This window comes from Schistocerca serialis, chromosome 5, assembly GCF_023864345.2.
Source record: "Schistocerca serialis cubense isolate TAMUIC-IGC-003099 chromosome 5, iqSchSeri2.2, whole genome shotgun sequence".
NCBI lineage: Eukaryota > Metazoa > Arthropoda > Insecta > Orthoptera > Acrididae > Schistocerca > Schistocerca serialis.
The window spans coordinates 838779987-838806320 of NC_064642.1; the positions used below are offsets into that span (position 1 = coordinate 838779987).

The following is a 26334-nucleotide window of genomic DNA, read 5'->3' on the forward strand; positions in this document are numbered from 1 at the left end:
AACACACTAGAGCTTCAACCAACACACGCACGAATTGATGATACTTGGACTTTTGACAAGCACCAGTGCACTGATTAGCAGTAGATTGCCAAAAAACACTAGCAAATGCTTGGCTCCAGGTGCATGCAAATTGAAACTTGTCAAGCGTCAATCTAGCTAGCCAAAAGTGTAGCTGCACGAGAGTTTACTGTACTTGTTCTCAGATGGCAGTCACAGACATGAACAGATTACAATGTACTCAGTACACTACACAGTGATGCTCCCTTGTAGCGGTCTGATGTAGTCAACTGGAAGATTGATGATGAGTATGCCCTTACTTTCCAACATCAGGCCACTGTCAGATCCAAATACTCCAAAAATACAGATGTTGCAAGGTTTAACCAGGCGACCAAATGGACATCCACAATGAGGTTTCTTTCAAACTCTCATCAGATAATGCTGTCTCACACCAATATGCAGCACCTTCATATCCTCCAGAGTGATGATTCAACATCTGACGCTATTCACATCCCTTATGTACCACACGATGCTTGCTAAACAGCAATAAAAACAAAGAACACTAATGAATAATGAAGGAAAAGACAGACTGTTACTTACCATAAAGAAGATACCTTAGGCTGCAGATGGGCAGAATTAAAAGAAACTTACACAAAGCTTTCAGCCACAGCCTTCATCAGTAAGTAGTAATCTGTCTTTTCCAACATTGTTGATATTCCTACTGGAGTTTCCATTGTTTCAAGGACACTGACGCTTTTCTGTGAGTGTTTCCTTTATGATGTTTTCTGCATTTTAGCTATTTTTAAAAAAAGAAAAAAAAAAGAAAGAAAGAAAAAAAAAAGATTTGTTGCTGGAAAACTTCTGAAGTCCAATAAAGGAGTTACAACAGCCATATATGGTTATCTGGTGGACCTTGCAGAACCAAATTCTAGGGCTGAAATGTACTGTTGACCAATGGGCATTAATCAGAATGAATACTAAATAAAAAATTAAATCCAATTTTACACAAAAAACTCAGGTTCTATCACTGTTGTTTTTCGTTCTGTTTTGCTCTTATGTTTGCTATGACTTGTTAAGCAGAAATTTTCTTTCTATCTATAGAGTTACATTTGCTGTAATGTATCTTACCTGCATGTTGTTTCTTCTTTCTTCTCACTGCTGCCCCAATCATGGCAAGCAAGTCATCCTCACTGCATTTGCTTCGTATTGCATCTCTGAAACAACAGTTAAAACACCCGTTAAACAGTACCAGGCCAACACCACACAGTGAAATGTTGGTACACTAAAAAGGAAGAAAAACTTTGCAGAAATCTTCAACAGTAATCTTGTAGTCTGCAGTAGGCAACAGCAGGATAACAAACCCACTGGACAAAAATGGGAAAGTCATGATAGAAGTTACTTTTATTTTTATAAATAAACAGGTATCTTACACAAATGCTCAAGAGTATACATAGGATCTCGGGCTGAAGAGGTGGAGCAGAAACTGACATTAGTTTTGTTGAAGAGGGAGTAGTGGAACACAGCACAATTTCTTGCAAAATGAAGCCAAATTTATTGATAAACTGTTAATTAATTGCGAAGCTCACTAATGTGACCATTTTACAATAGGTACTTACTGCTTGGAGTATATGTGGCTTTTCAGGCTTGCCTGATAGATCTGTTGCAAAAACACTTTGGGTTCCCCACCAGATAACATTATGCAAGTCCCTCCCTCAATATTTCAGTGACACAACGTTTTGGCATCTTCAGGTGATGGTGATTTCCACCATCACTGCTGCAAGATGGAACTGGCAATTTCCACATGACAGCTTTGAAATTTATCATGTGGATGACTATGACCATCATATTTAGAATTCAGAGGATTTCATAGAATACCTGAAAATGCTTAAACTAGAACTTTCAGATCTTTTAGTTAGCTCAAATGTTATATCATTACTTACAAAAGTGCCCTGCAGCCCTCATTAGAGGTTATTAGCAGCAAGTTTGAGAAAGAAATTGTGGTGCTGTTTAAAAATGTGCATACCTCATCCTATTTCTTATGTAACACCAACTACTTTAATCAAGTGGACAGTGTTCCCATGGGAGATCCTGTATTTCCCTTAGTAAATATCCAACATTCCTCCTTCTGGCAGAATGCTGAAGAGACATTTGTGGTGTGGCCCACATAATACAGACACTACCTATGTTCCTGCAGCATTTGCACTCGGTCCATCTAAATATTCAGTTCACTGTGGAAGTACAAAAAGATAGCAGCTTACCATTCCTGGATGTCACGGTTAGAAGAAAAGCTGACAGAACACTGGGGCTTAGTCTCTACTGCAAACTGATACACGCAGAGTTATATTTGCGGTCCAAAAGTTGCCGTCACCCTGCACAATGTGGTGGTGTCTTACACTCCCTGGCACATAGAGCACACGTGTTCTCAGATACCGACAGTCTGCCTGGTGAACTGTAACACCTAAGAACAGTGTTCCAGCAGAATGTTTATTCTTGTAAACAGATTTGCAATGTGTTCTGAGCAAAGCAAGTTCAGTGTAGGGATGTAAATGAAGTTACTTAGACAAGCACTGCAAATGGCTTTCCTACCATATTTCAGCGGCATGTTTTCAAAAATAGAAAGAATCACTAAGAGAAACAGAATCAAGTGTGTTTTTTGTCTACCAGCAAAACTAAGGAATTGTTTGTGTTCAGTTAAAGACAATCTTGACCTTAGAAAACACAGATCATATATAAGATCTGATGCCATTATGGGAAATCTTATATAGGGCAGACACCTCACATTGTGCAAGAACACTGTGTTCAACAGCGCTGACAAAAATGCCACCCAGTAAATTAGTGGTAGCAGAGCACTGCCTGAATACAGGGCACCACATGTTTCCCAAGAGGACTGAAATTTTATTCTCAGGATCATCACTCTAGGATTGTGTTTTTAAGAATGAGGCATGTATCCATACGGTGGGCAATCTTACCAACAGGAATATGGAATTTTGACTAAGCACTGCCCAGAATCCAGCACTGACTGCCATGAAATTAAAACAGTAGAAACCAGATCCTCCGATGTATGACCTGATGCAGCACCTTGCAGAGAGTTAATTCAGCGTTTAACCACACGAGTGTCCAGAAGTGCAGTCATTGCCCACAACACATAAGCAGAAGGCTACTATGAATGGCATTTCCATCCAACTGGGAGTGCCTTCGTACTCCTGCTTCTAGCCTGACAAATTTCAATTCTGCTGTGCAAATATCACCAGTCACATCTTGCAGCAGTGATGACAGGACCCACCACTACCTGAAGATGACGAACAGTTGTGTTGCTGAAATATTGTGAGGCTTGCACAAAGTTATTCAGTGGAAAATCTGAGAAGATTCGTATACATTATTTTTCTGTGACGCAGGTAATGTGCAGCCAAATGTGATAATTTTCTGCATTTGCCTTTTTGTACATTTCAAAATACCCCAAAAATTGGCGAGAAACACTGAACATATGACATAACCAGATGACATACCCCACAGCATGTGCAGCAGTCGGGGTTGAGTGTAAAGGAATGATTGAGCAGTGCAATACTTTCATTTGAGCAAACAGAGCAAATTTCGAAAACATTTTGTAAATATGATCTGTTGTAAATGTAGATGTTACAAAATTACTGTCCCTGCTGTAATCAAGCAAAAGCAGTTCTGATTTTGTGTTTTTTGCTTCTGTCCTCTTTTTGTTTACAGACATTAGTTAGTAAAGAAAACATAGGTCATTTAATGGCAATGATGCTATTCTGAAGTTTATACTCATCTACTTTTTATGCAATACGGTAGGTTTTGATTTCTACTGTACTTTGCAAGAAATCAAGGAAACTGCAAGATCGGTAAATAAAATAATAAACTTCAATATAAATACATAATTGTTAAACACAATGAAAAAATACTGCCTGCCAGATGCAAGACTCAAATCCTGAACGCCATCACTAAAGTCGCACATGTGTGTCCGTAGCCACAATGATATGAATACTTGACTTGGGTTGGGATGATCAAGTGTGACAGACCGAGAGGCTCTACCACTGCAAGCATGACAAGGTACATCATCTGGTGACATTTATCATTCACTTTTGACACATTTCCCAACATTTGTATCGTATCCAACATTTGTGATCCCATGTGTCTTGTATTAAATTACTTGTCTCAGGGTCATCTACAGTGCTTTGGAGGTTTTTAAATGTTAATACGCATCACCCTGTCTGTGTGTGTGTGTGTGTGTGTGTGTGTGTGTGTGTGTGTGTGCGTGTGTGTGTTTATATATATGAAACAAATACTAACAAAGAGATAGAGGGCCTGGCCAGTACTTACCTCAGCTCAGTACAGCCGATACATACACAAAACAGAACAGAAAATTGACGTATCCTAGCTTTCGGAACTTCGTTCCTTCATCAGGGAGGAGAGAGGGGAAAAAAGGGGAAGAAGGGAAAGTGGATTCAGGTTTTGCATCGGGGTCGGTTACAGGGGTAGGAACCACTGGGTAGAGAAGGTGGTCTGGGAATATTGTAGGGTTTGACAAGGATGATACGGAGGTTAGGGGGTTGGCAAAAGGCAACTCTGGGTGGTGTGGGGAGAATATTGTCAAGGGATGATCTCATTTCAGGGCTTGACTTGAGAAAGTCATATCCCTGGCGGAGTAATTAGTTGATGTATTCGAGGCCAGGATAATATTGGGTGACAAGGGGGATGCTTCTGTGTGGTCTGGGGGTAGTACCATTGTTGTTGGGTGGGGAGGAATGTATTGCTTGGGAGATCTGTTTGTGGACAAGGTCTGCAGGATAGTTGTGGGAGAGGAAAGCACTGATATATAACATAATACAGGGAAACATTCCAAATGGGAAAAATATATCTAAAAACAAAGATGATGTAACTTACCAAACGAAAGCATTGGTATGTTGATAGACACACAAACAAACACACACACAAAATTCAAGCTTTCGCAACCCACAGTTGCTTCATCAGCAAAGAGGGAAGGAGAGGGAAAGACGAAAGGATGTGGGTTTTAAGGGAGAGGGTAAGGAGTCATTCCAATCCTGGGAGTGGAAAGACTTACCTTAGGGGGGAAAAAGGACAGGTATACACTCGCACACACACACACACATATATCCATCCGCACATATACAGACACAAGCAGGGTATATGTGTGGATGGATATGTGTGTGTGTGTGTTTGTGTGTGTGTGTGTGTGTGTGTGTGTGTGTGTGTGTGTGTGTGTGTGTGTGTGGCATACTGATCTGATCTGAACTATGCAGCCTTAAAATGGAAGTTTTTTGATCACTCCTTATTTTGCTCCCTGCCACCTTGGCAATATGTACCGCAAATCATCAGACAGACGACCTTCCTGCATGCTTCATGTTGTGTCTAGACAAGACAGCCTAGACACAATGAGAGGAAGCCGAAAGGCATGCTCTAAGTTAAAAAAGGAGGGCGTGAGGTCTGAAACAGGATACATAATGAATGCTATAAAGAAAAGTACGTAGCTTCTGGAATACTTAACTTTAATCCATCCTTTTGGTACATCTGGAGATTGTGGTGATACAAGTGAGACTCTTTATATACATGCAATGTTACTAATGGCGCCTTGCTAGGTCGTAGCCATTGACTTAGCTGAAGGCTATTCTAACTATCGGCTCGGCTAATGAGCAATGCTTCGTCCATGTAGTCGCTAGCAAAGTCGTCCGTACAACTGGGGTGAGTGCTAGTCCGTATCTCGAGACCTGCCTTGTGGTGGCGCTCGGTCTGCAATCACACAGTGGCGACACGCGGGTCCGACATGTACTAATGGACCCTGGCCAATTTAAAGCTACCACCTAGCAAGTGTGGTGTCTGGTGGTGACACCACATTCCTCCCCTGCAAATCGGCGAATGGTCGTGTTATAAGGCTTCCGCCCGCCGTGGGGAGAACCCCATGTTGACGTATGCGATGAGGTGGGGAGCCTAACAACAGGCGAGGCTGTGCCACCCGCACGCGGCCATTCGGTCCAAGGGGAGCTAGGAAACACCTGAAAACCTAGTCCAGGGTGCACGTCAACATGCGGTGTATGTGCCCGTAAAGAGACAGGAGAGGCCGAAGGGTCGACCTCCATTGCGTCGGGGTACCCGACGCGCGAAGACGCCATGTGGTCCGGAGCGGGCAAGAGTTCCATGGCGGAGGACAGCTGGTCACGGGAAGCGATCGGCGGCGTGTGACCCAGGGAGGCGCTTGGTGGCTGCAGCGAAGCGTCCACTGCGGGCGGCACCAGCTGGACAGGCGGCGGCGGCGGAGGCGGCAGCGGCGCGTCGCCATGGGGCAAAATGGAAGGCATCGTTGGTAACACCTGGGGATGAGGCGAGCCAGTAGATGGGTCCCCAGGGCGCTGACCGGATGGCACCGTCACTGAAAGCAGACGGGGAGCGGCAGAACCCGTGCGACGACAGAGGTGCAGCTGATTGAGATGCCGACGCACCTCACCAGAGGCCCCCAAAACCAAATACATCACGCGGCCGAGGCAGCAAAGAATGTGCACTGCGAGCCAACGCCGTGAACCTCGATAGTTGCGATAAAATACAATGTCGCCTGGAGCAAAAGCAGAAGTCTGCCGCTGCACAGGAACCTGATGCGGCGGGTGCAGCAAAGACATCAAGGTTCGATGAGGACGACTGTGGAGCAACTCAGCTGGCGAGCGACCATCTCGGGGCTGAGAGCGATACAAAGACAAAATGAGCAACAACGCGTCCTCCCGAGAATGCGACTCTTTCAACTTCAACATCTGTGACTTGAAAGTCCGGACCAATCGTTCAGCGGCACCGTTTGACTGAGGCGAAAACGGCGCGGATGTCAGATGTTGAATACCATTGGCCTGGCAGAATGACTGAAATTCTGCGGACATGAATTGTGAGCCATTGTCGGAAACAATAGTCTGCGGAAGACCTTCAATGCAAAAGATGCAGACAACGCTTGGATGGTGGCAGTTGATGTCGTGGAAGACATCCGGACAACAAAAGGAAAATTACTGAAGGCATCTACCAGAACAAACCACCGAGCATACCAGAATGGACCAGCAAAATCGATGTGCAAGCGTTGCCAAGGGGAAGTGGCTTTTGGCCATGCAAAGACTTTCCGCGGCAGTGCGGATTGTTCTTTGGCACACGCCACGCAAGAAGAACACATATTCGTAATCGCAGCATCGATTCCGAACCAAGTACAGTGCTGACGAGGAAGTTGTTTCGTTTGCACTATACCCCAATGTCCTCGGTGAAGAAGCCGTAAAACAGAGGACTGTAACGAACGTGGGACCACGATTCTGGACTGATCATTATCAGAACGCAACAACAAAACACCGCGTCGAACAAAAAGTCTCTCCTTGTGAGCAAAAAATCAGCAAACCAACGGATCCTCGATCCGAGACTTTGACAAAGGCCATTGCGTAGCAACAAAATGCAAAACGGTAGCAAGGACCGGGTCAGCAGCTGTGGCTGTAGCTACACGACGAAAATCAATCGGAAACGAGTCGACCACGTCATCGGTTTCCGAATCAATGAACATGCAAGCAAGTTCAGAAGAATCGAATGCTCTATCCTCAGCAACAGGCAAACGGGACAACGCATCGGCGTTTCCGTGCTTAGCAGTGGACCGATACAAGATATCGTAGCGGTACTGCGAGAGGAAAATAGACCAGCGAATGAATTTCTGCGCTGTACGCGGAGGTACAGGCTTGTTCGGATGAAAAAGCGACATCAAAGGTTTGTGGTCTGTGATGATGGTAAAGTGACGACCATACAAGAAATCATGGAACTTAGTAACACCAAACACGAGAGCCAAAGCTTCTTTCTCTATCTGTGAATAATTTCTTTGCGCAGACGAGAGCAATTTGGATGCAAAGGCAATAGGGCGATCATGCGACCCATCTTTGTGCGCAAGCACAGCACCGATCCCGAAATGCGATGCATCTACCATCAACAAAAGGGGTTTCTGGGGATTGAATGGTGTAAGGCAAGTATTAGAAAGCAACGCCGATTTCAACTGGCGAAAGGCGCGTTCGCATTCCGTCGTCCAGACGAACGGAACACCCTTACGGCGTAAGCTATGAATCGTAGCTGAAATGGAAGAGGCATTGCGCAGAAAGCGATGATAATAGTTAATTTTACCCAACACACTCTGTAGCTGCTTCAAATTCTGCGGCAAAGGCAAGTCTTGTATGGCACGGAGGTGCTCTGGACTCGGATGTATGCCTTGGGCATTGATGACATGTCCCAGGTATGGTAAGTCACGAGCAAAAAACACACATTTGTCCTTCCGCAAGCGAAGACCATTTTGTCGCAATACCTGAAATAATGTTCGTAGGTGTGCTAAATGCTCGTCTGCTGTCTTTCCGGAGATCACAATATCGTCCAGATAGTTCGCAGCAGTTGGGACTGATGCACAAACAGTTTGTAAATATTGCTGAAACAATGCAGGGGCGGATGCACACCCGAATGGCAGTCTTTTGAATCGGTACAAACCAAGATGCGTGTTAACCACCAAGACGCGCTGGGATTCTTCGTCCACTGGTATTTGGAAGTACGCATCTGTGACGTCCAACTTTGAAAAATATTTACCCGGGCACAGTTTGTCAAAAAGATCTTCCAGGCGGGGTAATGGAAAAGTTGCAAACACTAGTTGTGGATTCACAGTGGCCTTGAAGTCCACACAAAGTCTCAGTTTTCCGGAAGGTTTGGGCAAAATTACTAATGGTGAGGCCCAGAGAGAAGCCTGCACACGTTCAATTACACCTTGTGATTCTAAATTGTGTAATATTCTTGCAACCTCATCATGCAATGCGTGAGGAACATTGCACGCTCTGAAAAATTTCGGTTGCCCGTTGACTTTCAGTTCCAAATGTGCTTCATAGTTTTTAGCGCAACCTAAGCCCAGCGCAAAAATGTCTGCAAATTCTTCACACAGACGAGAAACACTGTCTGAAGGCACAGTCTGATTCACTGATAGGACCTGATTTACTATAGACATGTTAAACAACTGAAGTAAATCGAAACCAAACAAGTTCACTGCAGTAGAAGAACGAAGAACGTAAAATGAGACAAGTTTTGTTTGTCCCTTGTATGTTGCAAGAAGGCTGCACTGTCCTAACACAGAGGATATTCTGACCTGAATAACTATTTAACTTAACATTTGCGGCATGCAACGGAGGTTTGCCCAGTTGTTTGTACGTGTCGTGATTGAGCAACGAAACTGCAGCTCCGGTATTGAGCTGGAATGGTATGACCATTCCATTAAAATCCAAATCTACAAAAAGTTTATTGTCCTGCTGACGACAAGAGCAACTGTCTCGTGCAATTTGAACTGATACAGGTACAGCATTACTTGCTAATTGACGTGATTTCCGGCGACGTCGACGCACACTTTGTGTGGGACGAACACTGTCACTGTTTGAGAAAGTGGCACTGGACGGGGTGGAATTCACTACATGAATGTCCATGGGCGAAGGTCCACGAGCCTGAGTGTCCTTGGTTCGATTCCGGCGCGAAGCAAAAGGCCTGGAATGGTTGTGATTGTCTGATCTGAGCTTTTTCTGGCAAACACTTTGAACATGTCCTTTCTTATTACAGAAAAAGCAAATAGCTTGGCGTGACGGGCAATTTTCACGCGAATGTCTAGTAGCACACCGCGGGCATGATTTTACTGCAGTTGTATGCTGTCGCGGCACACCTGGTTTAGAGCGTAGTGGCAGCTGCGTGGACGTGCGCGAGGGCAGTTTACCGGGCCGTGCAGCGCGCCCGGCGGGCTGGTTAATGTTACACACGGCTGGCGAAGTTGCAAATGATTCCTGAGCAAAGTGAAGTGTGTCTTGTCTATCTAATATGTCTATCACTTGCTGAAGGGAGGGATTAACTAGTTTCAAAATCTGTTCCCATATACGAACATCAGAAACGTTCTGTGCAATTGCATCACGGACCATTGTATCTGAATAAGGGAGTCCACATTCACACTCAAAAGCACAATCCCTTGTAGGCCTTGCAATGTTGCAACCCACTCCCTATTAGTTTGACCGGCCGTACGTTTTGTACGAAAGAACGTATACCTTTTTGCAACTACATTAACTGTTTCCTTGAAATAGGCATCTAAAGCAGACAAAAGTTCTTCGTAGGACAGAGTTGCTACGTCGCATTGGGGAAATAATTTCACTATCACACGGTACGTTTGCACCCCTACACATGCCAATAAATGAGGCTGCCGCTCGTTACCTTGAATTCTGTAGGCGGCGAGATGAAATCCAAACTGGCATGACCACTCCGTCCATGTTTCCTTAGCTGGGTCAAACGGCCTAAAAGGCGATGCAACTGCGAGTTGTGGCTGCGGTAGTAGTAGAGCGGTGGCTGCCGCATCGTTGTGCAGTTCACGTTGACCCTGGACGAGCCGTCCAAGGGCATCCAATAACGCCTGCGTCTGCTGATTCTGCAAGTGATAAAATTCGGACAGTACATCTGGCGAAGCCATGACACAAGTAAATGTAAGCAATTTGAAAGAACAAGACCCTTTCCGTTGACTTGTCGCCAAAAATTGTTGTGTCTAGACAAGACAGCCTAGACACAATGAGAGGAAGCCGAAAGGCACGCGCTAAGTTAAAAAAGGAGGGCGTGAGGTCTGAAACAGGATACGTAATGATTGCTTGTGTGTTGTGCCTGGTGCAACTTTGTTTTCTTTATGGTAAATAGTGATCTATCTTTCCCTGCACACACACAGAGAAAAAAAACTGCCAAGTCCAGCAGCTAGGGGCAAGCTGCTGGAGTTGGCAGTCATATGTGTGTGACATGTGCTTGCCTGTGTGTATGAATGTGTGTGTTTCTCTGTATCTCTTTTGCTGATGAAGGCTGTGGCCGAAAGCTTTGTGTAAGTGCCTTTTTAATTGTGCCTGTCTACAATGTAACATGTCTCCTTTACAGTAAGCAGCAATCTATGTTTTCCTATATTTTTCATTTACACAGATGTAATTAACAAATCAGAGTCTATTTATTCCAGAGAAGTGACAGTTTGTTCATGACAGTTCAGCACAAATCTGATTTTTTATATACAGCAAGGCTACCTATAAATTATTCTGTGTGCCAGTATTCATGCTGACTATAGGGATTCACACTGATCATGTGTAATTTGACACCTGGTCCTGTAAAGTTACTTCTGCTCAACGTGAAAAATTCTCCAATTCACATTTTGTAATTAACCTTAACATATCAAATAATGCACCCTTCGATATAACTGCTTATTGTCCACTTCCCATCACTCTATTCCCAATGTCAACCCAGCTGACCTCTACTTCTAATCCAAAAACCATGGTTGACTCAATGTTTGCTATTGCAAGCTATTGCTATTGCAACACAAAAGTGCCAGAGGCACCAGTAATGATATACAATTAAAAATACTAGAAAGTAAGGCACACCGGTTAGTACATGCTAAGACAAACACTACAAGTGTCTAAGACACTGCGCTCTCACACAACAAGTACGAGGTCTGAATACATTACAGTTATGATACACTAAACTGTTTCATTCACAGTGGCTATATACATACTCTCTCCCCAATAAACAGAATAGTTATAACTCAATTGTTCACAAGTGTATATTATGACTCTTGCCACAGCCACACAGTCAGTATGCCACAGGCGTGCCATAGAAAGCGATCAGGTTCAATTCCTTGTAGAGCCGGGAAATTCTGCTCGGTGGACAGACTGGAATAGGGTACACTCTGCTTGTAGTTCCAGCTGAGGAGATACTCAAGTGAGAAGTAGTGTCTTCAACTTCTGGAAGTTGATAACAGCCTGGAGAGTTGTATACTGACCCCCTAACTCTCCATAGATTTATAGTAGAGGACATCTCTCGAAGAGCATTGCGTGGTCTTCTGGGCCCAATGCAGAGTTCCTTTATCTATGTATATTGTATATCACCACTTGTACACACTCATCAGCACAGTATCATATTGTCCCTTCACATGGCAAATTTTTATTCCCTTGTTTCCAGATCAAGACTTTTCCTCTTCCTCTTCTTCGTTTTTTTTTTTTTTTTTTTTTTTTTTTTACTATTACTTGTACCACACACATTCCACACGGTTTATGCTCACTCCTTCAATGATACTTCCCATCCTCCTCTAGTGTGCGAGTTGTCCCTGCTTTCCTGCGTGTTTCTTGGTTTAAACACCCTTGTTTCAAAAGAGAGTGACAGCTTAGATACAGTCTTGTCAACATTTTGTAATTTTATTTAGCAATTATTGTTTGAGCCTTATAGGCGAATGTCACAAGATATTGTCAACCACTGGATTCACTAGATTGGAATGGGGTTCATGGTAACTTATCAATTCATTTTTTAAGTTGCTGTTATCTTTTTCATCCTATCTTGGACTAGCTTTTCCATACTCCCACTCTATTTTACGTAGCCAAACAGTTATCTGCCCTTGCAAACTTGCTCCTTTACTACCAAGTTAACTAATACTGGGCAGCCTAACAGAAGTTCCAATATCCAGTCTTTCACCACAATTCACCTACACACACTTTTCACTCATTGATTTTCTTTTTTCAATGTCATAAATATTTTGCTTTCACAGGCTGCTGTGCTTTGAACATAAAATTGTAGGAACATCTGCCTCACATGTCACTTTTTTTTTTTTATTAAAGAATATGTTCCTTGCTTATTCCTATTTGCTTCTGATACATTTCCATTCTCACTTTTATTTTCTTTTGATCCATTTCTTTTTTCTTTGATAGACAAGTCAAACAACAATGGCAATATGTTGCAGCCCCCTGTGTTTCACCCTACTTACTACGAACTTACTTTTCTTAGCTTCCAATTTTATTAGTCATTTGGTTTTTAAGATACTTAAATTAATTGTTTGACCCTGTATTTTTATATCTTATTTTACCTTCGGTTGATAAAGGATTTCTGGTATGCTCACAAAGAGAGAGCTGATTTTCCCACCCCTCACCCCCCTTACCTTGTCCTGAAACAAACTTATCGCCAAGTATCTTGCAGTTTTTTTCCTATTATTAATCTCTTAGTCTAGTCATCAATTTAAAAGTGTCAGTTGTTGGTCCCATTGTCTAATAATTTGTACATTTATACACATGAAGTTCCAATTTTTATTTGGAACATATAGACTCTGATAATCATGAATCACAGTTCAAATGGCTCTGGGCACTATGGGACTTAACATCTGAGCCAAGGCAGGATTCAAACCTGCGACCGTAGCAGTCGCGCAGTTCTGGACTGAAGCGCCTAGAACCGCTCGGCAACGGTGGCTGGCGAATCATAGTTACCATCACACGGGCAGAAATACTGTGTTAACTTTAATACAACATAGGGACATAGCTAAAAATGTCTTTACATAATTTCCAGTTCTGATTACTTTCCTTTAATTTAATCTAACAAATAGGTTAGTGTAACATGATGTTGACAGAGGCAAATTATATATACTCACAAATTATTTAGCTAGAGGTATCTGGTTTGTATGTCTGGGAGGGAGGAGGGTGCAAGCTGAAAACTTCAAGAAAAGATTACTCATTTCATACCTGCTGGATTTAACTGCAGTTTATCTCTTCCATATACCAACCACATACCTAATGTGCATGGCAAACAGTTTGAAAGTATTATTCTATACTCAGCATTTGGAACTATCAGTTCCTTCATGAGAGAGGAAAGAGGGATAAGTTTCTGAAGGTCTGGAAGGTCACTCGGACTCCACAACTAATGTGAGGACAAGAGGAACAAATGTGTCTATAAGAAGTTTTGGAATTTCACCTCCTGAAGGTAAAATACTGATCAGTCTGTCAGTCTTCTAGTAATTTTATGGTTTCCTCGCATGAATTTTCACTTGGACGTGATTATTCTATGTTTCATCACTCACCTGAGAGATATCTCTGAATTCCCAAAGAGACACACCTTCAAATTGCCATCAGCTGTTATCGGTAAACGGTTGCACGTGCCACAGAAGTGTTCACTCATTGAGGTAATAAATCCCACACGTCCCTTGAAGCCCGGGACATGGTATGCCTGCAAAAAGAAATTGTAAGAAAATAGGTACTGCTGTTGTGAAAATACTATAAATGTGTTGCTCACCAAGTGGAGGAAGGAGAAAATGTGCATTAAGGGGAGTTTGAACGCCCTATCCTGACAATGTTACATTTAGTGACTTAACTTTCCCGTACTTCAGGAACAACTGTAGCCATTGACAAGAAACTTTTACAGGACATTAAACTATATGTTCTGAGTCTTACAATAATTGCATTTCAGCCACTGCTTTTGGAAATACAATTTTTTAATTACACAGTTAAAATTTTGTGTACCTTTTTGTATGTTATTCTAAATAATTTTATTTATACATAACATTATGTTTTTCTTTTAGTTCAGAAGACTCAGGATACATATGTCATTACTCCCTGAAAATTTGAATTCGCTACTTGCCGTAGTTTCGGAGATTTAGGGAAAAATGCAAGAGAAAATGTAAATTTTCAGGAAGAGTTTTTAAAGTTTCAATAGACTGTAACTCAATATATGCTTAACATTTTATTTTTAGTCACTCAGAAGCACCCTGCACCATACTGTATATCATCCTCTTGATCTTTTTTAAGTTTTTTTTTGTTTTCTTCTTTCTGGACTCCGTAGTGGCCAACTGTGCTGCATACTCTGCTTTACCAGTGCAAACCTTGTCCATCCCTTCAAATTCTCTGATGCAGTTTGCTCCAGAATTAATTCCCATATGTTGTAGCACTTTCACGCTACCAATGTTGCCATCATTAAAAGCAATAACAGCATGACTGACCCCCACTTTAGTGTCTTCATTACAAGAAAAACATTTTTTGGTCTACATCTACATCTACATCCATACTCCTCAAGCCACCTGATGGTGTAGGCTACCTTGAGTACCTCTATTGGTTCTCCCTTCTATTCCAGTCTCGTATTGTTCGTGGAAAGAAGGATTGTCGGTATGCCTCTGTGCGGGCTCTAATCTCTCTCATTTTATCCTCATGGTCTCTTCGTGAGATATACGTAGGAGGGAGAAATATACTGCTTGACTCCTCAGTGAAGGTATGTTCTCGAAACTTCAACAAAAGCCCATACCGAGCTACTGAGCGTCTCTCCCGCAGAGTCTTCCACTGGAGTTTATCTAACATCTCCGTAATGCTTTCATGATTACTAAATGATCCTATAACGAAGCATGCTGCTCTCTGTTGGATCTTCTCTATCTCTTCTATCAACCCTATCTGGTACAGATCCCACACTGCTGAGCAGTATTCAAACATTGGGGGAACAAGTGTACTGTAACCTAATTCCTTTGTTTTTGGATTGCATTTCCTTAGGATTCTTCCAATGAATCTCAGTCTGGCATCTGATTTACCGATGATCAACTTTATATGATCATTCCATTTTAAATCACTCCTAATGCATACTCCCAGATAATTTATGGAATTAACTGCTTCCAATTGCTGACCTGCTATATTGTAGCTAAATGATATGGGATCTTTCTTTCTATGTATTCGCAGCACATTACACTTGTCTACATTGAGATTCGATTGCCATTCCCTGCACCATGCATCAATTCGCTGCAGATCATCCTGCATTTCAGTGCAATTTTCCATTGTTGCAACCTCTCGATATACCACAGCATCATCCGCAAAAAGCCTCAGTGAACTTCTGATGTCATTCACAAGGTCATTTATGTGTATTGTGAATAGCAACGGTCCTACGACACTCCCCTGCAGCACACCTGAAATCACTCTTACTTTGGAAGACTTCTCTCCATTGAGAATGACAGGCTGCGTTCTGTTATCTAGCAACTCTTCAATCCAATCACATAATTGGTCTGATAGCCCATATGCTCTTACTTTGTTCATTAAATGATTGCGGGGAACTGTATCGAACACCTTGCGGAAGTCAAGAAACACAGCATCTACCTGGGAACCCGTGTCTATGGCCCTCTGAGTCTCGTGGACGAATAGTGCGAGCTGGGTTTCACACGATCGTCTTTTTCGAAACCCATGCTGATTCCTACAGAGTAGATTTCTAGTTTACAGAAAAATCATAATACTCGAACATAATACATGTTCTGAAATTCTACAACTGATCGACATTAGAGATATAGGTCTATAGTTCTGCACATCTGTTCGACGTCCCTTCTTGAAAACGGGGATGACCTGTGCCCTTTTCCAATTCTTTGGAATGCTACGCTCTTGTAGAGACCTACGGTACACTGCTGCAAGAAGGGGTGTAAGTTCCTTCGCATACTCTGTGTAAAATTGAACTGGTATCCCATCAGGTCAGCGGCCTTCCCTCTTTTGAGTGATTTTAATTGTTTCTCTATCCCTCTGTCATCTATTTCAATATCTACCATTTTGTCATCTGTGCGACAATCTAGAGAAGGAACTACAGTGCAATCTTCCTCTGTGAAACAGCTTTGGAAAAAGACATTTAGTATTTCAGCCTTCAGTCCATCATCCTCTGTTTCAGTACCTTTTTGGTCACAGAGTGTCTGGACATTTTGTTTTGATCCACCTACCGCCTTGACATAAGAGCAAAATTTCTTAGGATTTTCTGCCAAGTCAGTACATAGAACTTTACTTTCGAATTCATTTAACGCCTCTCGCATGGCCCTCCTCACATTACATTTCACTTCACGTAATTTTTGTTTGTCTGCAAGGTGTTGGCTACGTTTATGTTTGCTGTGAAGTTCCCTTTGCTTCCGCAGCAGTTTTCTAACTCGGTTGTTGTACCAAGCTGGCTCTTTTCCATCTCTTACGATCTTGCTTGGCACATACTCATCTAACGCATATTGTACGATGGTTTTGAACTTTGTCCACTGATCCTCAACACTATCTGTACTTAAAACAAAACTTTTGTGTTGAGGCATTAGGTACTCTGATATCTGATTTTTGTCACTTTTGCTAACCAGAAAAATCTTCGTACCTTTTTTTAATATTTCTATTTACGGCTGAAATCATCGCTGCAGTAACCGCTTTATGATCGCTGATTCCCTGTTCTGCGTTAATTGTTTCAAATAGTTCGGGTCTGTTTGTCACTAGAAGGTCTAATATGTTATCGCCACGAGTCAGTTCTCTGTTTAACTGCTCAAGGTAGTTATCAGATAAAGCTCTTAAAAAATTTCACTGGATTCTTTGTCCCTGCCACCCATTATGAAAGTTTGAGTCTCCCAGTCTATATCCGGCAAATTAAAATCTCCACCCAGAACTATAACATGGTGGGCAAATCTACTCGAAATATTTTCCAAATTATCCTTCAGGTGCTCAGCCACAACAGCTGCTGAGCCAGGGGGCCTATAGAGACATCCAATTACCATGTCTGAGCCTGCTTTAACCATGACCTTCACCCAAATTATTTCACATTTCGGATCTCCATCAATTTCCTTCGATACTATTGCACTTCTTATCGCATTAAACATGCCTCCCCCTTCACTGTCCAGCCTGTCTCTGCGGTATACATTCCAATCTGAGTTTAGAATTTCATTACTGTTTACATCTGGTTTCAGCCTACTTTCTGTCCCTAGTACTATGTGGGCATTGTGACCATTTATTAATGAGAGCAGTTCTGGGACCTTTCTATAGACGCTCCTGCAGTTTACTATTAGCACATTAATATTGTTATTCCCTGCTGCATTTTGTCTACTCCTACATTGCCGCATCTCAGGAGGTGTCTTGTCGGGCCTAGGGAGGGAGTTCTCTAACTTAAAAAACCCACATGTGCACTCCACACATACTCCGCTACCCTTGTAGCCGCTTCCTGCATGTAGTGCACGCGTGACCTATTCAGGGGGACCCTACATTTCTGCACCCGATAGCGGAGGTCAAGAAATTTGCACCCCAGATCTCCGCAGAATCGTCTGAGCCCCTGGTTTAAGCCTTCCACTCGGCTCCAAACCAGAGGACCACTATCGGTTCTGGGAACGATACAACAAGTAGCTAGCTCAGATTCCACCCCGCGAGGCTTTCCGCCTACACCAACTCCGCTAACTGCCTGTACGAACTGAGGATGACCTCTGAACCCAGACGGCAGGAGTCATTGGTGCCGACATGAGCAACAATTTGCAGTCGGGTGCACCCAGTGCTCTCTATCACTGCCAGCACGGCCTCCTCCACATCTCGGATGAGACCCCCGGCAAGCAGACAGAGTGAACACTGACCTTCTTCCCCGACCTTTCCGCTATTTCCCTAAGGGGCTCCATCACCCGCCTAACGTTGGAGCTCCCAATAACTAATATACCCCTCCCCCCATGTGCCTCCTCGGACCTTGCTGAAGGAGTGGCCACATGTCCACTCACAGGCAGAACGGGCGATGCCACACGGCCAGCCTCCACACTGACCCTCCGCCTCATGCGCCGCGAATGCCGCTGAACCCGCCACTCCCCTTGGGAAGAGGGTGGCCCAACCGTGCCCGGTAGCCGCAAAGATGTCTTGACAGCAGGGTCAGTGGGTGAAGCATGTAATGTAACACCTGGTGTGTACCATGCAACGCACCAGACTCCCCACTGCCGCTACACTCTGAGGCAGCAGCCTGAAGATGGCTAACCGCGGCTTCAACACATTCAGCTGTTTGCGAACAGTGGCCAGCTCCTCCTGTGTCCGTACACAGCAGTCACACATCCTATCCATCATAAGAAATCAATTTACTGTAGAGAGTTAATCAACTTATAACTAGACTGCTAATTCACTAAAGGCGGCTGATAGTTGACTAAACTGTGGTTACTAGACACTTCCTGTAGAAAACAATGAAAATAGCACTACCTGTCTCTGGACTGTATTGAAAACAAACACTAGCACTACTGGCACTATGGCTGACTAAACGGACTCTCTCTGACTGTATTCAAAACAAACACGAAATCTATGGAACACTATTACTAGCACCCGACAATTAAAGCTTCCTAAAAGCAAAAACACACGGAAAAGGAAGTGACAAGTAAGAAAAATAGAGTTAATACTTCAATTAGCATAGCTCGCTGCACAGCAGACGTGACGCAGATGGCAGTTACAACGACACTGACACAATAAGATTATTGAACGACTCACTGGGATTTTGAGTCTGACAATGCAGACACTTCTTCAATAATTCAGGATTGCCAGGTCTCTGTAAACAGGTTTTATGATATCCACAACTGCTGCTGGGATAGAATGTTTATGGCTGTATGACCTGTTTGAGTACTGGGCATTGCGGTAATTGCACCATGAACCAGATCTAGGAGGGCAAAGATGGTGTACTGGTTTATCATCAGCTGACAGTCTCTGGAAGAAGGTAGCCCATACTGCCTGCTTCATTTTCAACAAATCCTCAGTATTATTTCTAATGGCAATCTCATAATACTGTTGTAGTTCATCAATCATGTTGTCTGTCAGCCTGCTTCTTATGGTCTTACCACCTGAAAGTTTCTTGTCTCTCAAACTTTGTTTCAACTTCCTCAATCTGGTATCCATCCTCTTCTGGACATGAGCAACACATTCCAGTTCTGTGATAAGCTTCTCACCATAAGGCTGAGTGGCTACTACACTGTTATATGCATTTGAGTCTGCATAACCTAAGAACTTAGTGTAACACACTCACCTTTAGTTTACAGATCGATTATAAATTTCAACAGCTGCACAGGCCTCCGTACGACTAGTTGTCCTTCATAATTTCTGTCACAGATATGCCCTTCTTCATTCCCTGATTTATACTTATAACAATGTTTGGTTAAAATCTGGAAATCTATTAGCTTTCCAGTATCAACACTGGTCACTGTAGCAACAGAATTCTTAGAACTGCAGCTGCGCTTCTACCAAGTGCCCCAAAAGCTACTGATATGACAATCATACCATCGTTTATTTCAGCAGCTTCATTTGTAGCACCCTTAATTGACTCACATGCAGTGGATTTCACAGCAGCTCCAATAAATCCTGCATACTTGTCCATTTTACAAAGTGGGCGTGGCATATACATCACGACACACATTGTTTCTGCTGCAGTGTGTCCTTTGCCAATAGCTCTCAATCCATAAAACCACCTAACATTTACGTCAAAATAATTATCTTTACACTTATCAGAATTCCAAAATGAATGAGTGTATTTACAAATGGCAGAATTAATGGTAAGTTTCCTGGCTAGTCCATTTGATACCTCAATGTCTTCATGTAAACTAACTGGCCCTCCACATACATACAGCACACACATTCACATAACACCCCTGTTAGGATGTGTAAATGTATCAGAATATAACCTAACCTACCGTTTACATGAGTTTTGTTTTGAGATAACTGTGTTATCACTATGTTTTATTTTAATCTTCGAAGCACTAATGGGTGTTTCGCTAGATACTCATGAGTTTGCCAGTATTTCATTGTCTGCAACTTCACACACCACATGCTGAACACAATGTTTCTCTTTATTCAAAAATTTATTACCATGAAACCCACATTTCTTAAAAACACTTCATTTTGGAGTCATACTTTTTGAGAGATTTACCAGTCTATTCATCACTTCTCCTCGGAAAACGTTAGCACTTTGATATACAAAGCATGTTTATACTATGAAAAGATACGATACTATTTTTGACAGTGCTACCAATGCAAACACATAATTTAACCTTTATAACACAGCAATCCACAGCTTTCTACAGGGTAGTCCATTGATAGTGACCGGGCCAAATATCTCACGAAATAAGCATGAAATGAAAAAACTACAAAGAACGAAATTCGTCTAGCTTGAAGGGAGAAACCAGATGGCGCTATGGTTGGCCTGCTAAATGGCACTGCCATAGGTCAAACTCATATCAACTGCATTTTTTAAAAATAGGAGCCCCCATTTTTTATTACATATTCATGTAGTACGTAAAGAAATGTGAATGTTTTAGCTGGACCCCTTTTTCACTTTGGGATAGATGAAGCTGTAATAGTCAAAAATGGTTCAAATGGCTCTGAGCACTATGGGACTTAACTTCTGAGGTCATCAGTCCCCTAGAACTTAAAACTACTTAAACCCAACTAACCTAAGGACATTACACACATCCATGCCCAAGGCAGGATTCGAACCTGCGACCGTAGCGGTCGTGCGTTTCCAGACTGTAGCGCCTAGCACCGCTCGGCCACTTCGGCCAGCTGCTGTAATAGTCACAAACATATAAGTATGTAGTATCACATAACTTTCCGCCAGTGCGGACGGTATTTGCTTCGTGATACATTACCCGTGTTAAAATGGACCGTTTACCAATTGCGGAAAAGGTCGGTATCGTGTTGATGTATGGCTATTGTGATCAAAATGCCCAAGGGGCGTGTGCTATGTATGCTGCTCGGTATCCTGGACAACATCATTGAAGTGTCGGGACCATTCGCCGGATAGTTACATTATTTAAGGAAACAGGAAGTGTCCAGTCACATGTGAAACATCAACCATGACCTGCAACAAATGATGATGCCCTAGTAGGTGTTTCAGCTGCTGGGGCAGCTAATCCACACATCAGTAGCAGACAAATTGCGCGAGAATTGGGAATCTCAAAAACGTCGGTGTTGAGAATGCTACATCAACATTGATTGCACCCGTACCATATTTCAATGCACCAGGAATTGCATGCCAATGACTTTGAATGTCATGAACAGTTCTGCCACTGGGCACAAGAGAAATTACGAGACGATGAAAGATTTTTTGCATGTGTTCTATTTTGCGATGAAGCATCATTCACCAACAGCGGTAACCTAAACCGCCATAATATGCACTATTGGACAACGGAAAATCTACGATGGCAGCGACAAGTGGAACAGCAGCGACCTTGGCAAGTTAATGTATGGTGTGGCATTAAGGGAGGAAGGTTAATTGGCCCCCATTTTATCCATGGCAATCTAAATGGTGCAATGTATGCAGATTTCCTGCGTAATGTTCTACCAATGTTACTACAAGATGTTTCACTGCATGACAGAATGGCGATGTACTTCCAACATGATGGATGTCCGGCACATAGTTTGCGTGCGGTTGAAGCAGTATTGAATAGCACATTTCATGACAGGTGGATTGGTCGTCAAAGCACCATACCATGGCCCGCACGTTCACCGGATCTGACGTCCCCGGATTTCTTTCTGTGGGGAAAGTTGAAGGATATTTGCTATCGTGATCCACCGACAATGCCTGACAACATGCGTCAGTACATTATCAATGCATGTGCGAACATTACGGAAGGCAAACTACTCACTGTTGAGAGGAATGTCATTACACGTATTGCCAAAGGCATTGAGGTTGACAGACATCATTTTGAGCATTTATTGCATTAATGTGGTATTCACAGGTAATCACGCCGTAACAGCATGCGTTCTCACAAATGATAAGTTCACAAAGGTACATGTATCACATTGGAACAACCGAAATAAAATGTTCAAATGTACCTAGGTTCTGTATTTTAATTTAAAAAACCTACCTGTTACCAACTGTTCGTCTAAAATTATGAGACATATGTTTGTGACTATTACAGTGCCATCTATCACAAACTGAAAAAAGTGGTCCAACTAAAACATTCATATTTCTTTATGTATTACACGAATATGTAATAAAAAATGGGGTTCCTATTTTAAAAAACACAGTTGATATCAGTTTGAGCTATGGCAGCGCCTTATAGCAGGCCAACCATTGCGCCAGCTGGTTTCCCCCTTCGAGCTAGACAAATTTCGTTCTTTGTAGTTTTTTCGTTTGACACTTATTTCGTGAGATATTTGGCCCGGTCACGATCAATGGACTACCCTGTATATAAAAAATTACCGATTTTATTAGGTCTTGAAGTAATGCATGTAAAAATTTTAACATTTTCAACTGGTGTATATTATATTTTAGAAAATAAAATGAAATACTTCTCACACAAGTTTATAAGTAATATACATATCATTTTATTTGGAAAATGGCAAATTATATAATCAGATAAAAACCCGAAAAAGTGAAAAAGAATGTTTTCCCCTTCTAACTCCCCTTAAAGTTATGGAAATGTGTAAGCTTTCGGAGCCAGTGGCTTCTTCTTCTGGCAGAAACAATAAGGGGAAGGAAAAGGGAAGAAAGAAAAGGATTGTCAAGGTTTAGGAAATGGGGAGAGTTGCAGAAAAGCTGCAGAGAAACCCAGGCCAGGACAGACTTACTGAATGGGATGAGAAATATGTAACTAAACTAGTCTATCTCTCATACCACCAGCAGATATGAAGTATTCTTGTGATTGGTAGTAAGTCATAAACATTAAATTATTTTCAATGTATGTTCATACGTATTACTGCACGTACCTTTGAGGTATCATTGGGCCCATTGGGAAGAGGATCAAAATTAGGCCACTGCTTTCTAATTATTTGGAGCATTTCACAAAATGAGACCATCTTCCCATCATTCCATTTGTTGCCGCTGAAAGGCATGTACTCGATAAATCTTACATCAACATTTTTCTCTTTTGTTAACTCCACAAAACTGCACACTTCATCTTCATTAAAACTTCGCATTACAACACAATTTATCTGTGGAAGAAAGACACCATTAAAAACTTGGTATCAGATAAAGCATGGTTTAAACAGAGTTTGAAAGACTTTTTGATAGATAACTCATCCTACTCGATAGATGAATATCTTAACAGTGGCTGTTAGGCCAGCTTAAATAAGAATGTCTGTTAGATTTCAGTTCTGAGAGCACTTTGCCATAACAGTCAAGATTATGTACTTTATGTTTGATAAATTTATTAATAGTGCATAACAATGTTTCAGTCTGACAGCGTATCAATTCTGAAAATATTAGCTGTTCCAGTTTGTATTGTATTCACCTAGTTTGACAATCTCCTGACAAATGATCAGGGTATTCAAATGTTTTATATTTTTTATGTTATACTTTCTGGCATGTTACTCACCCATGAGAATCGTCTCATGTTTTGGGTCTTGGAACAAAAGCTGAATCTAATCTAATCTAACCTACAAAATAATGGTTCTACAAGTCTGTTGTTATATTTGTATACCTCACTGATTCTGTTAAATTAATCTTTTTCTCTCTTTTTAGAGAATGTCTGAATTTATCTTAGCATGCCAAGCTGTTAACCTTCTTAACAATTTATGAAAATTAAACTACATACATCTTCAATCTTTTTCCCCACTCCAACGCACACATCTTTTGCTGAAGGTATTATTTTAACTATTACATGAAATTAAGAAGCTTTCTTGAAACTGTGCTGCCATTTGTGAAACAAAGTTAAAAGTGTTCTCAAGATAAAAGGTCTTCACAAAAGGAGCATTTAGTATCTGTGCAGGTGGTAATACTGACAGCCATCATATAAACAAGCCCAAATGGTAGAACATCCTGCTTTACACATACACGCAATGGCAGAAAAAAGGAAAAGAGCACACCTTTCATTCAAGCATTGAATATATAAACTGATGAGACAAAACACTATGACCTCATGTTTGATAATGTGTTTGTCCACTGTTGGAACACAATACAGCAGTGATTTTGTGTGGGACAAGTTCAACAAATTTCAGGTATGTTCCCAGCATTATGTGAGGTATGTTCCCAGCATTATGCAGCACCGCATGTCTAAGCACAGGTCATGTAATTCCCATAAATTGCAGATCAGTGGTTTCTGGGTGCAGAACTGGTATCTGATAGCATTGCAGATGTATTCCATCAGATTCAGAAGGGGTGAATTTGATTCTGGCCTCGTGTCACTGAAAGTCATATTGTTGAAACATGTCACCTTCATTAGGGACAGGGTGCGGACAGTGCACAATAATGTTCACACAGAACAAAGCTGTTATGGAGCCTTCAGTTACTACCACAGGACCCATAGAAGACCAGGTGAATGTCCTCCATAGCATAATATTGCTCCCACTGGCCTAAGTCTGAAGCAAAGTGCACCTTTCAAGCACCAATTCACTCTGTTGACAGTGTATGTGCACAAAACCGTCACGCAGGTGTAATGCGAAACCCGAATGATTCAACCGGATGACACATTTCTATTGATTCACTGCCCAATCTCAATGCTCCTGAGCCACAGAAATTGTAATTCAACTGTGTTGTCAACATGGGAACATACAGGGGTTGTCTGCAGCAGAGCCCTATGTTTAACAATGTGCAATGGATGGTGTGCTCTGAAATACTCGTGCTTCCACCAGCACTGTGTAGCTTCCTCAGCTGAATGTCATCTTTTTCAAAGGAACCATCCCAGAATTTGTCTTAAATCATTTAGGGAAATCAAGGAAAACCCAAATTTTGGTGGCCCGGTGGGACTCGGGTCCGTTGTCCTCTCGAAGGCAAGTCCACTGTTTGACCACTGTGGTGGCATGACCTAGTCTTAATTAAGCCAGAAAATCTTGGGAAATGCTGACAGATTTAAGATATAACAATTTAAAACAATCCTTTCATGAATTTCACTACAATTTTCTGCTCTTTTGAAAAACAATTTCTTTTGACTGTTTTGATGTTGTTTAGTATGTTTAAATAATGATGGCAGGCTCTATAAAAGGGCAGTTCAGCTTTTAAGTTTAGTTATACTGTTTTAAACTACATCCTTCATCTATTTGTCCACCCAGAAGTGCTATAGGATGTAACTTGAAGACTATGGTGAGGTGGTGGGGGACAGTCATGTGTTGAGGAGGAGGTGCTGCCAGAAATGAAGTGTGTGAGGTGACGTTATTGACACTGCATACAGGGAGAATAAAAATACTCTATTCCATATTCATTCACAATCTACGTCTGCCCCCATATGGTTTTACTTTTCTCCAATAAGAAAAAAGAAATTGTCAGTAACTGTCTCTATAAGGTCTTAAAAGGAAACAAACAATAGAAAATCTAGGCTGGAATAATGACCATATTATAAAAAAGATCCATTGCTATTCACTGTACACAGGAAATGTTAGGTCACAGACAAGCACAACAAAAAGACTACTAAACACGTAAGCATTCGATCAGAAAGTCTTCTTCGTAAGTGGACAAAACACACACACACACACACACACACACACATATGACTGTTGTTTCTCCCATGATGCGCAGTTGCTCCCAGTCTGGCCCTAGCAGCCAGAGACCGTGGTCATGTATGTGTGATCTGCATTTGCGCGCATGTGTGTGTGTGTGTGTGTGTGTGTGTGTGTGTGTGTGTGTGTGTGCGTGTGTGTGTGGGAGGGGGGGGGAGGGGGAGGTTTGCACCAAAAGCTTACGTGTTTAATGGGTGGTGTATTTTTTTTTTTTTTCCCCTGCCTGCAACACAACATCTACACTATACAGTGAGTGCCAATCTATCCTTTTCATAATACTGTCGTTACCACCTTGCCAAGAGGCATATTGTGGAGTAATCCGAAGGGCTCTACTAATTTGTACAAG

General features: G+C 42.1%; 1 protein-coding gene across 1 annotated transcript in view; it reads right to left on the minus strand.

Annotated features, from left to right (window-relative positions):
* LOC126482264 (molybdenum cofactor biosynthesis protein 1-like) overlaps nt 1-26334 on the minus strand; it is an 81660-nt gene that overhangs the window by 24441 nt on the left and 30885 nt on the right. Inside the window, exons 5-7 of the mRNA XM_050106245.1 lie at nt 23265-23489; nt 13886-14031; nt 1126-1211 (exon numbers count right to left, since the gene is read on the minus strand). Coding sequence (XP_049962202.1) covers nt 1126-1211; nt 13886-14031; nt 23265-23489 — 457 coding nt within the window. The remainder of the gene's footprint in view (nt 1-1125; nt 1212-13885; nt 14032-23264; nt 23490-26334) is intronic.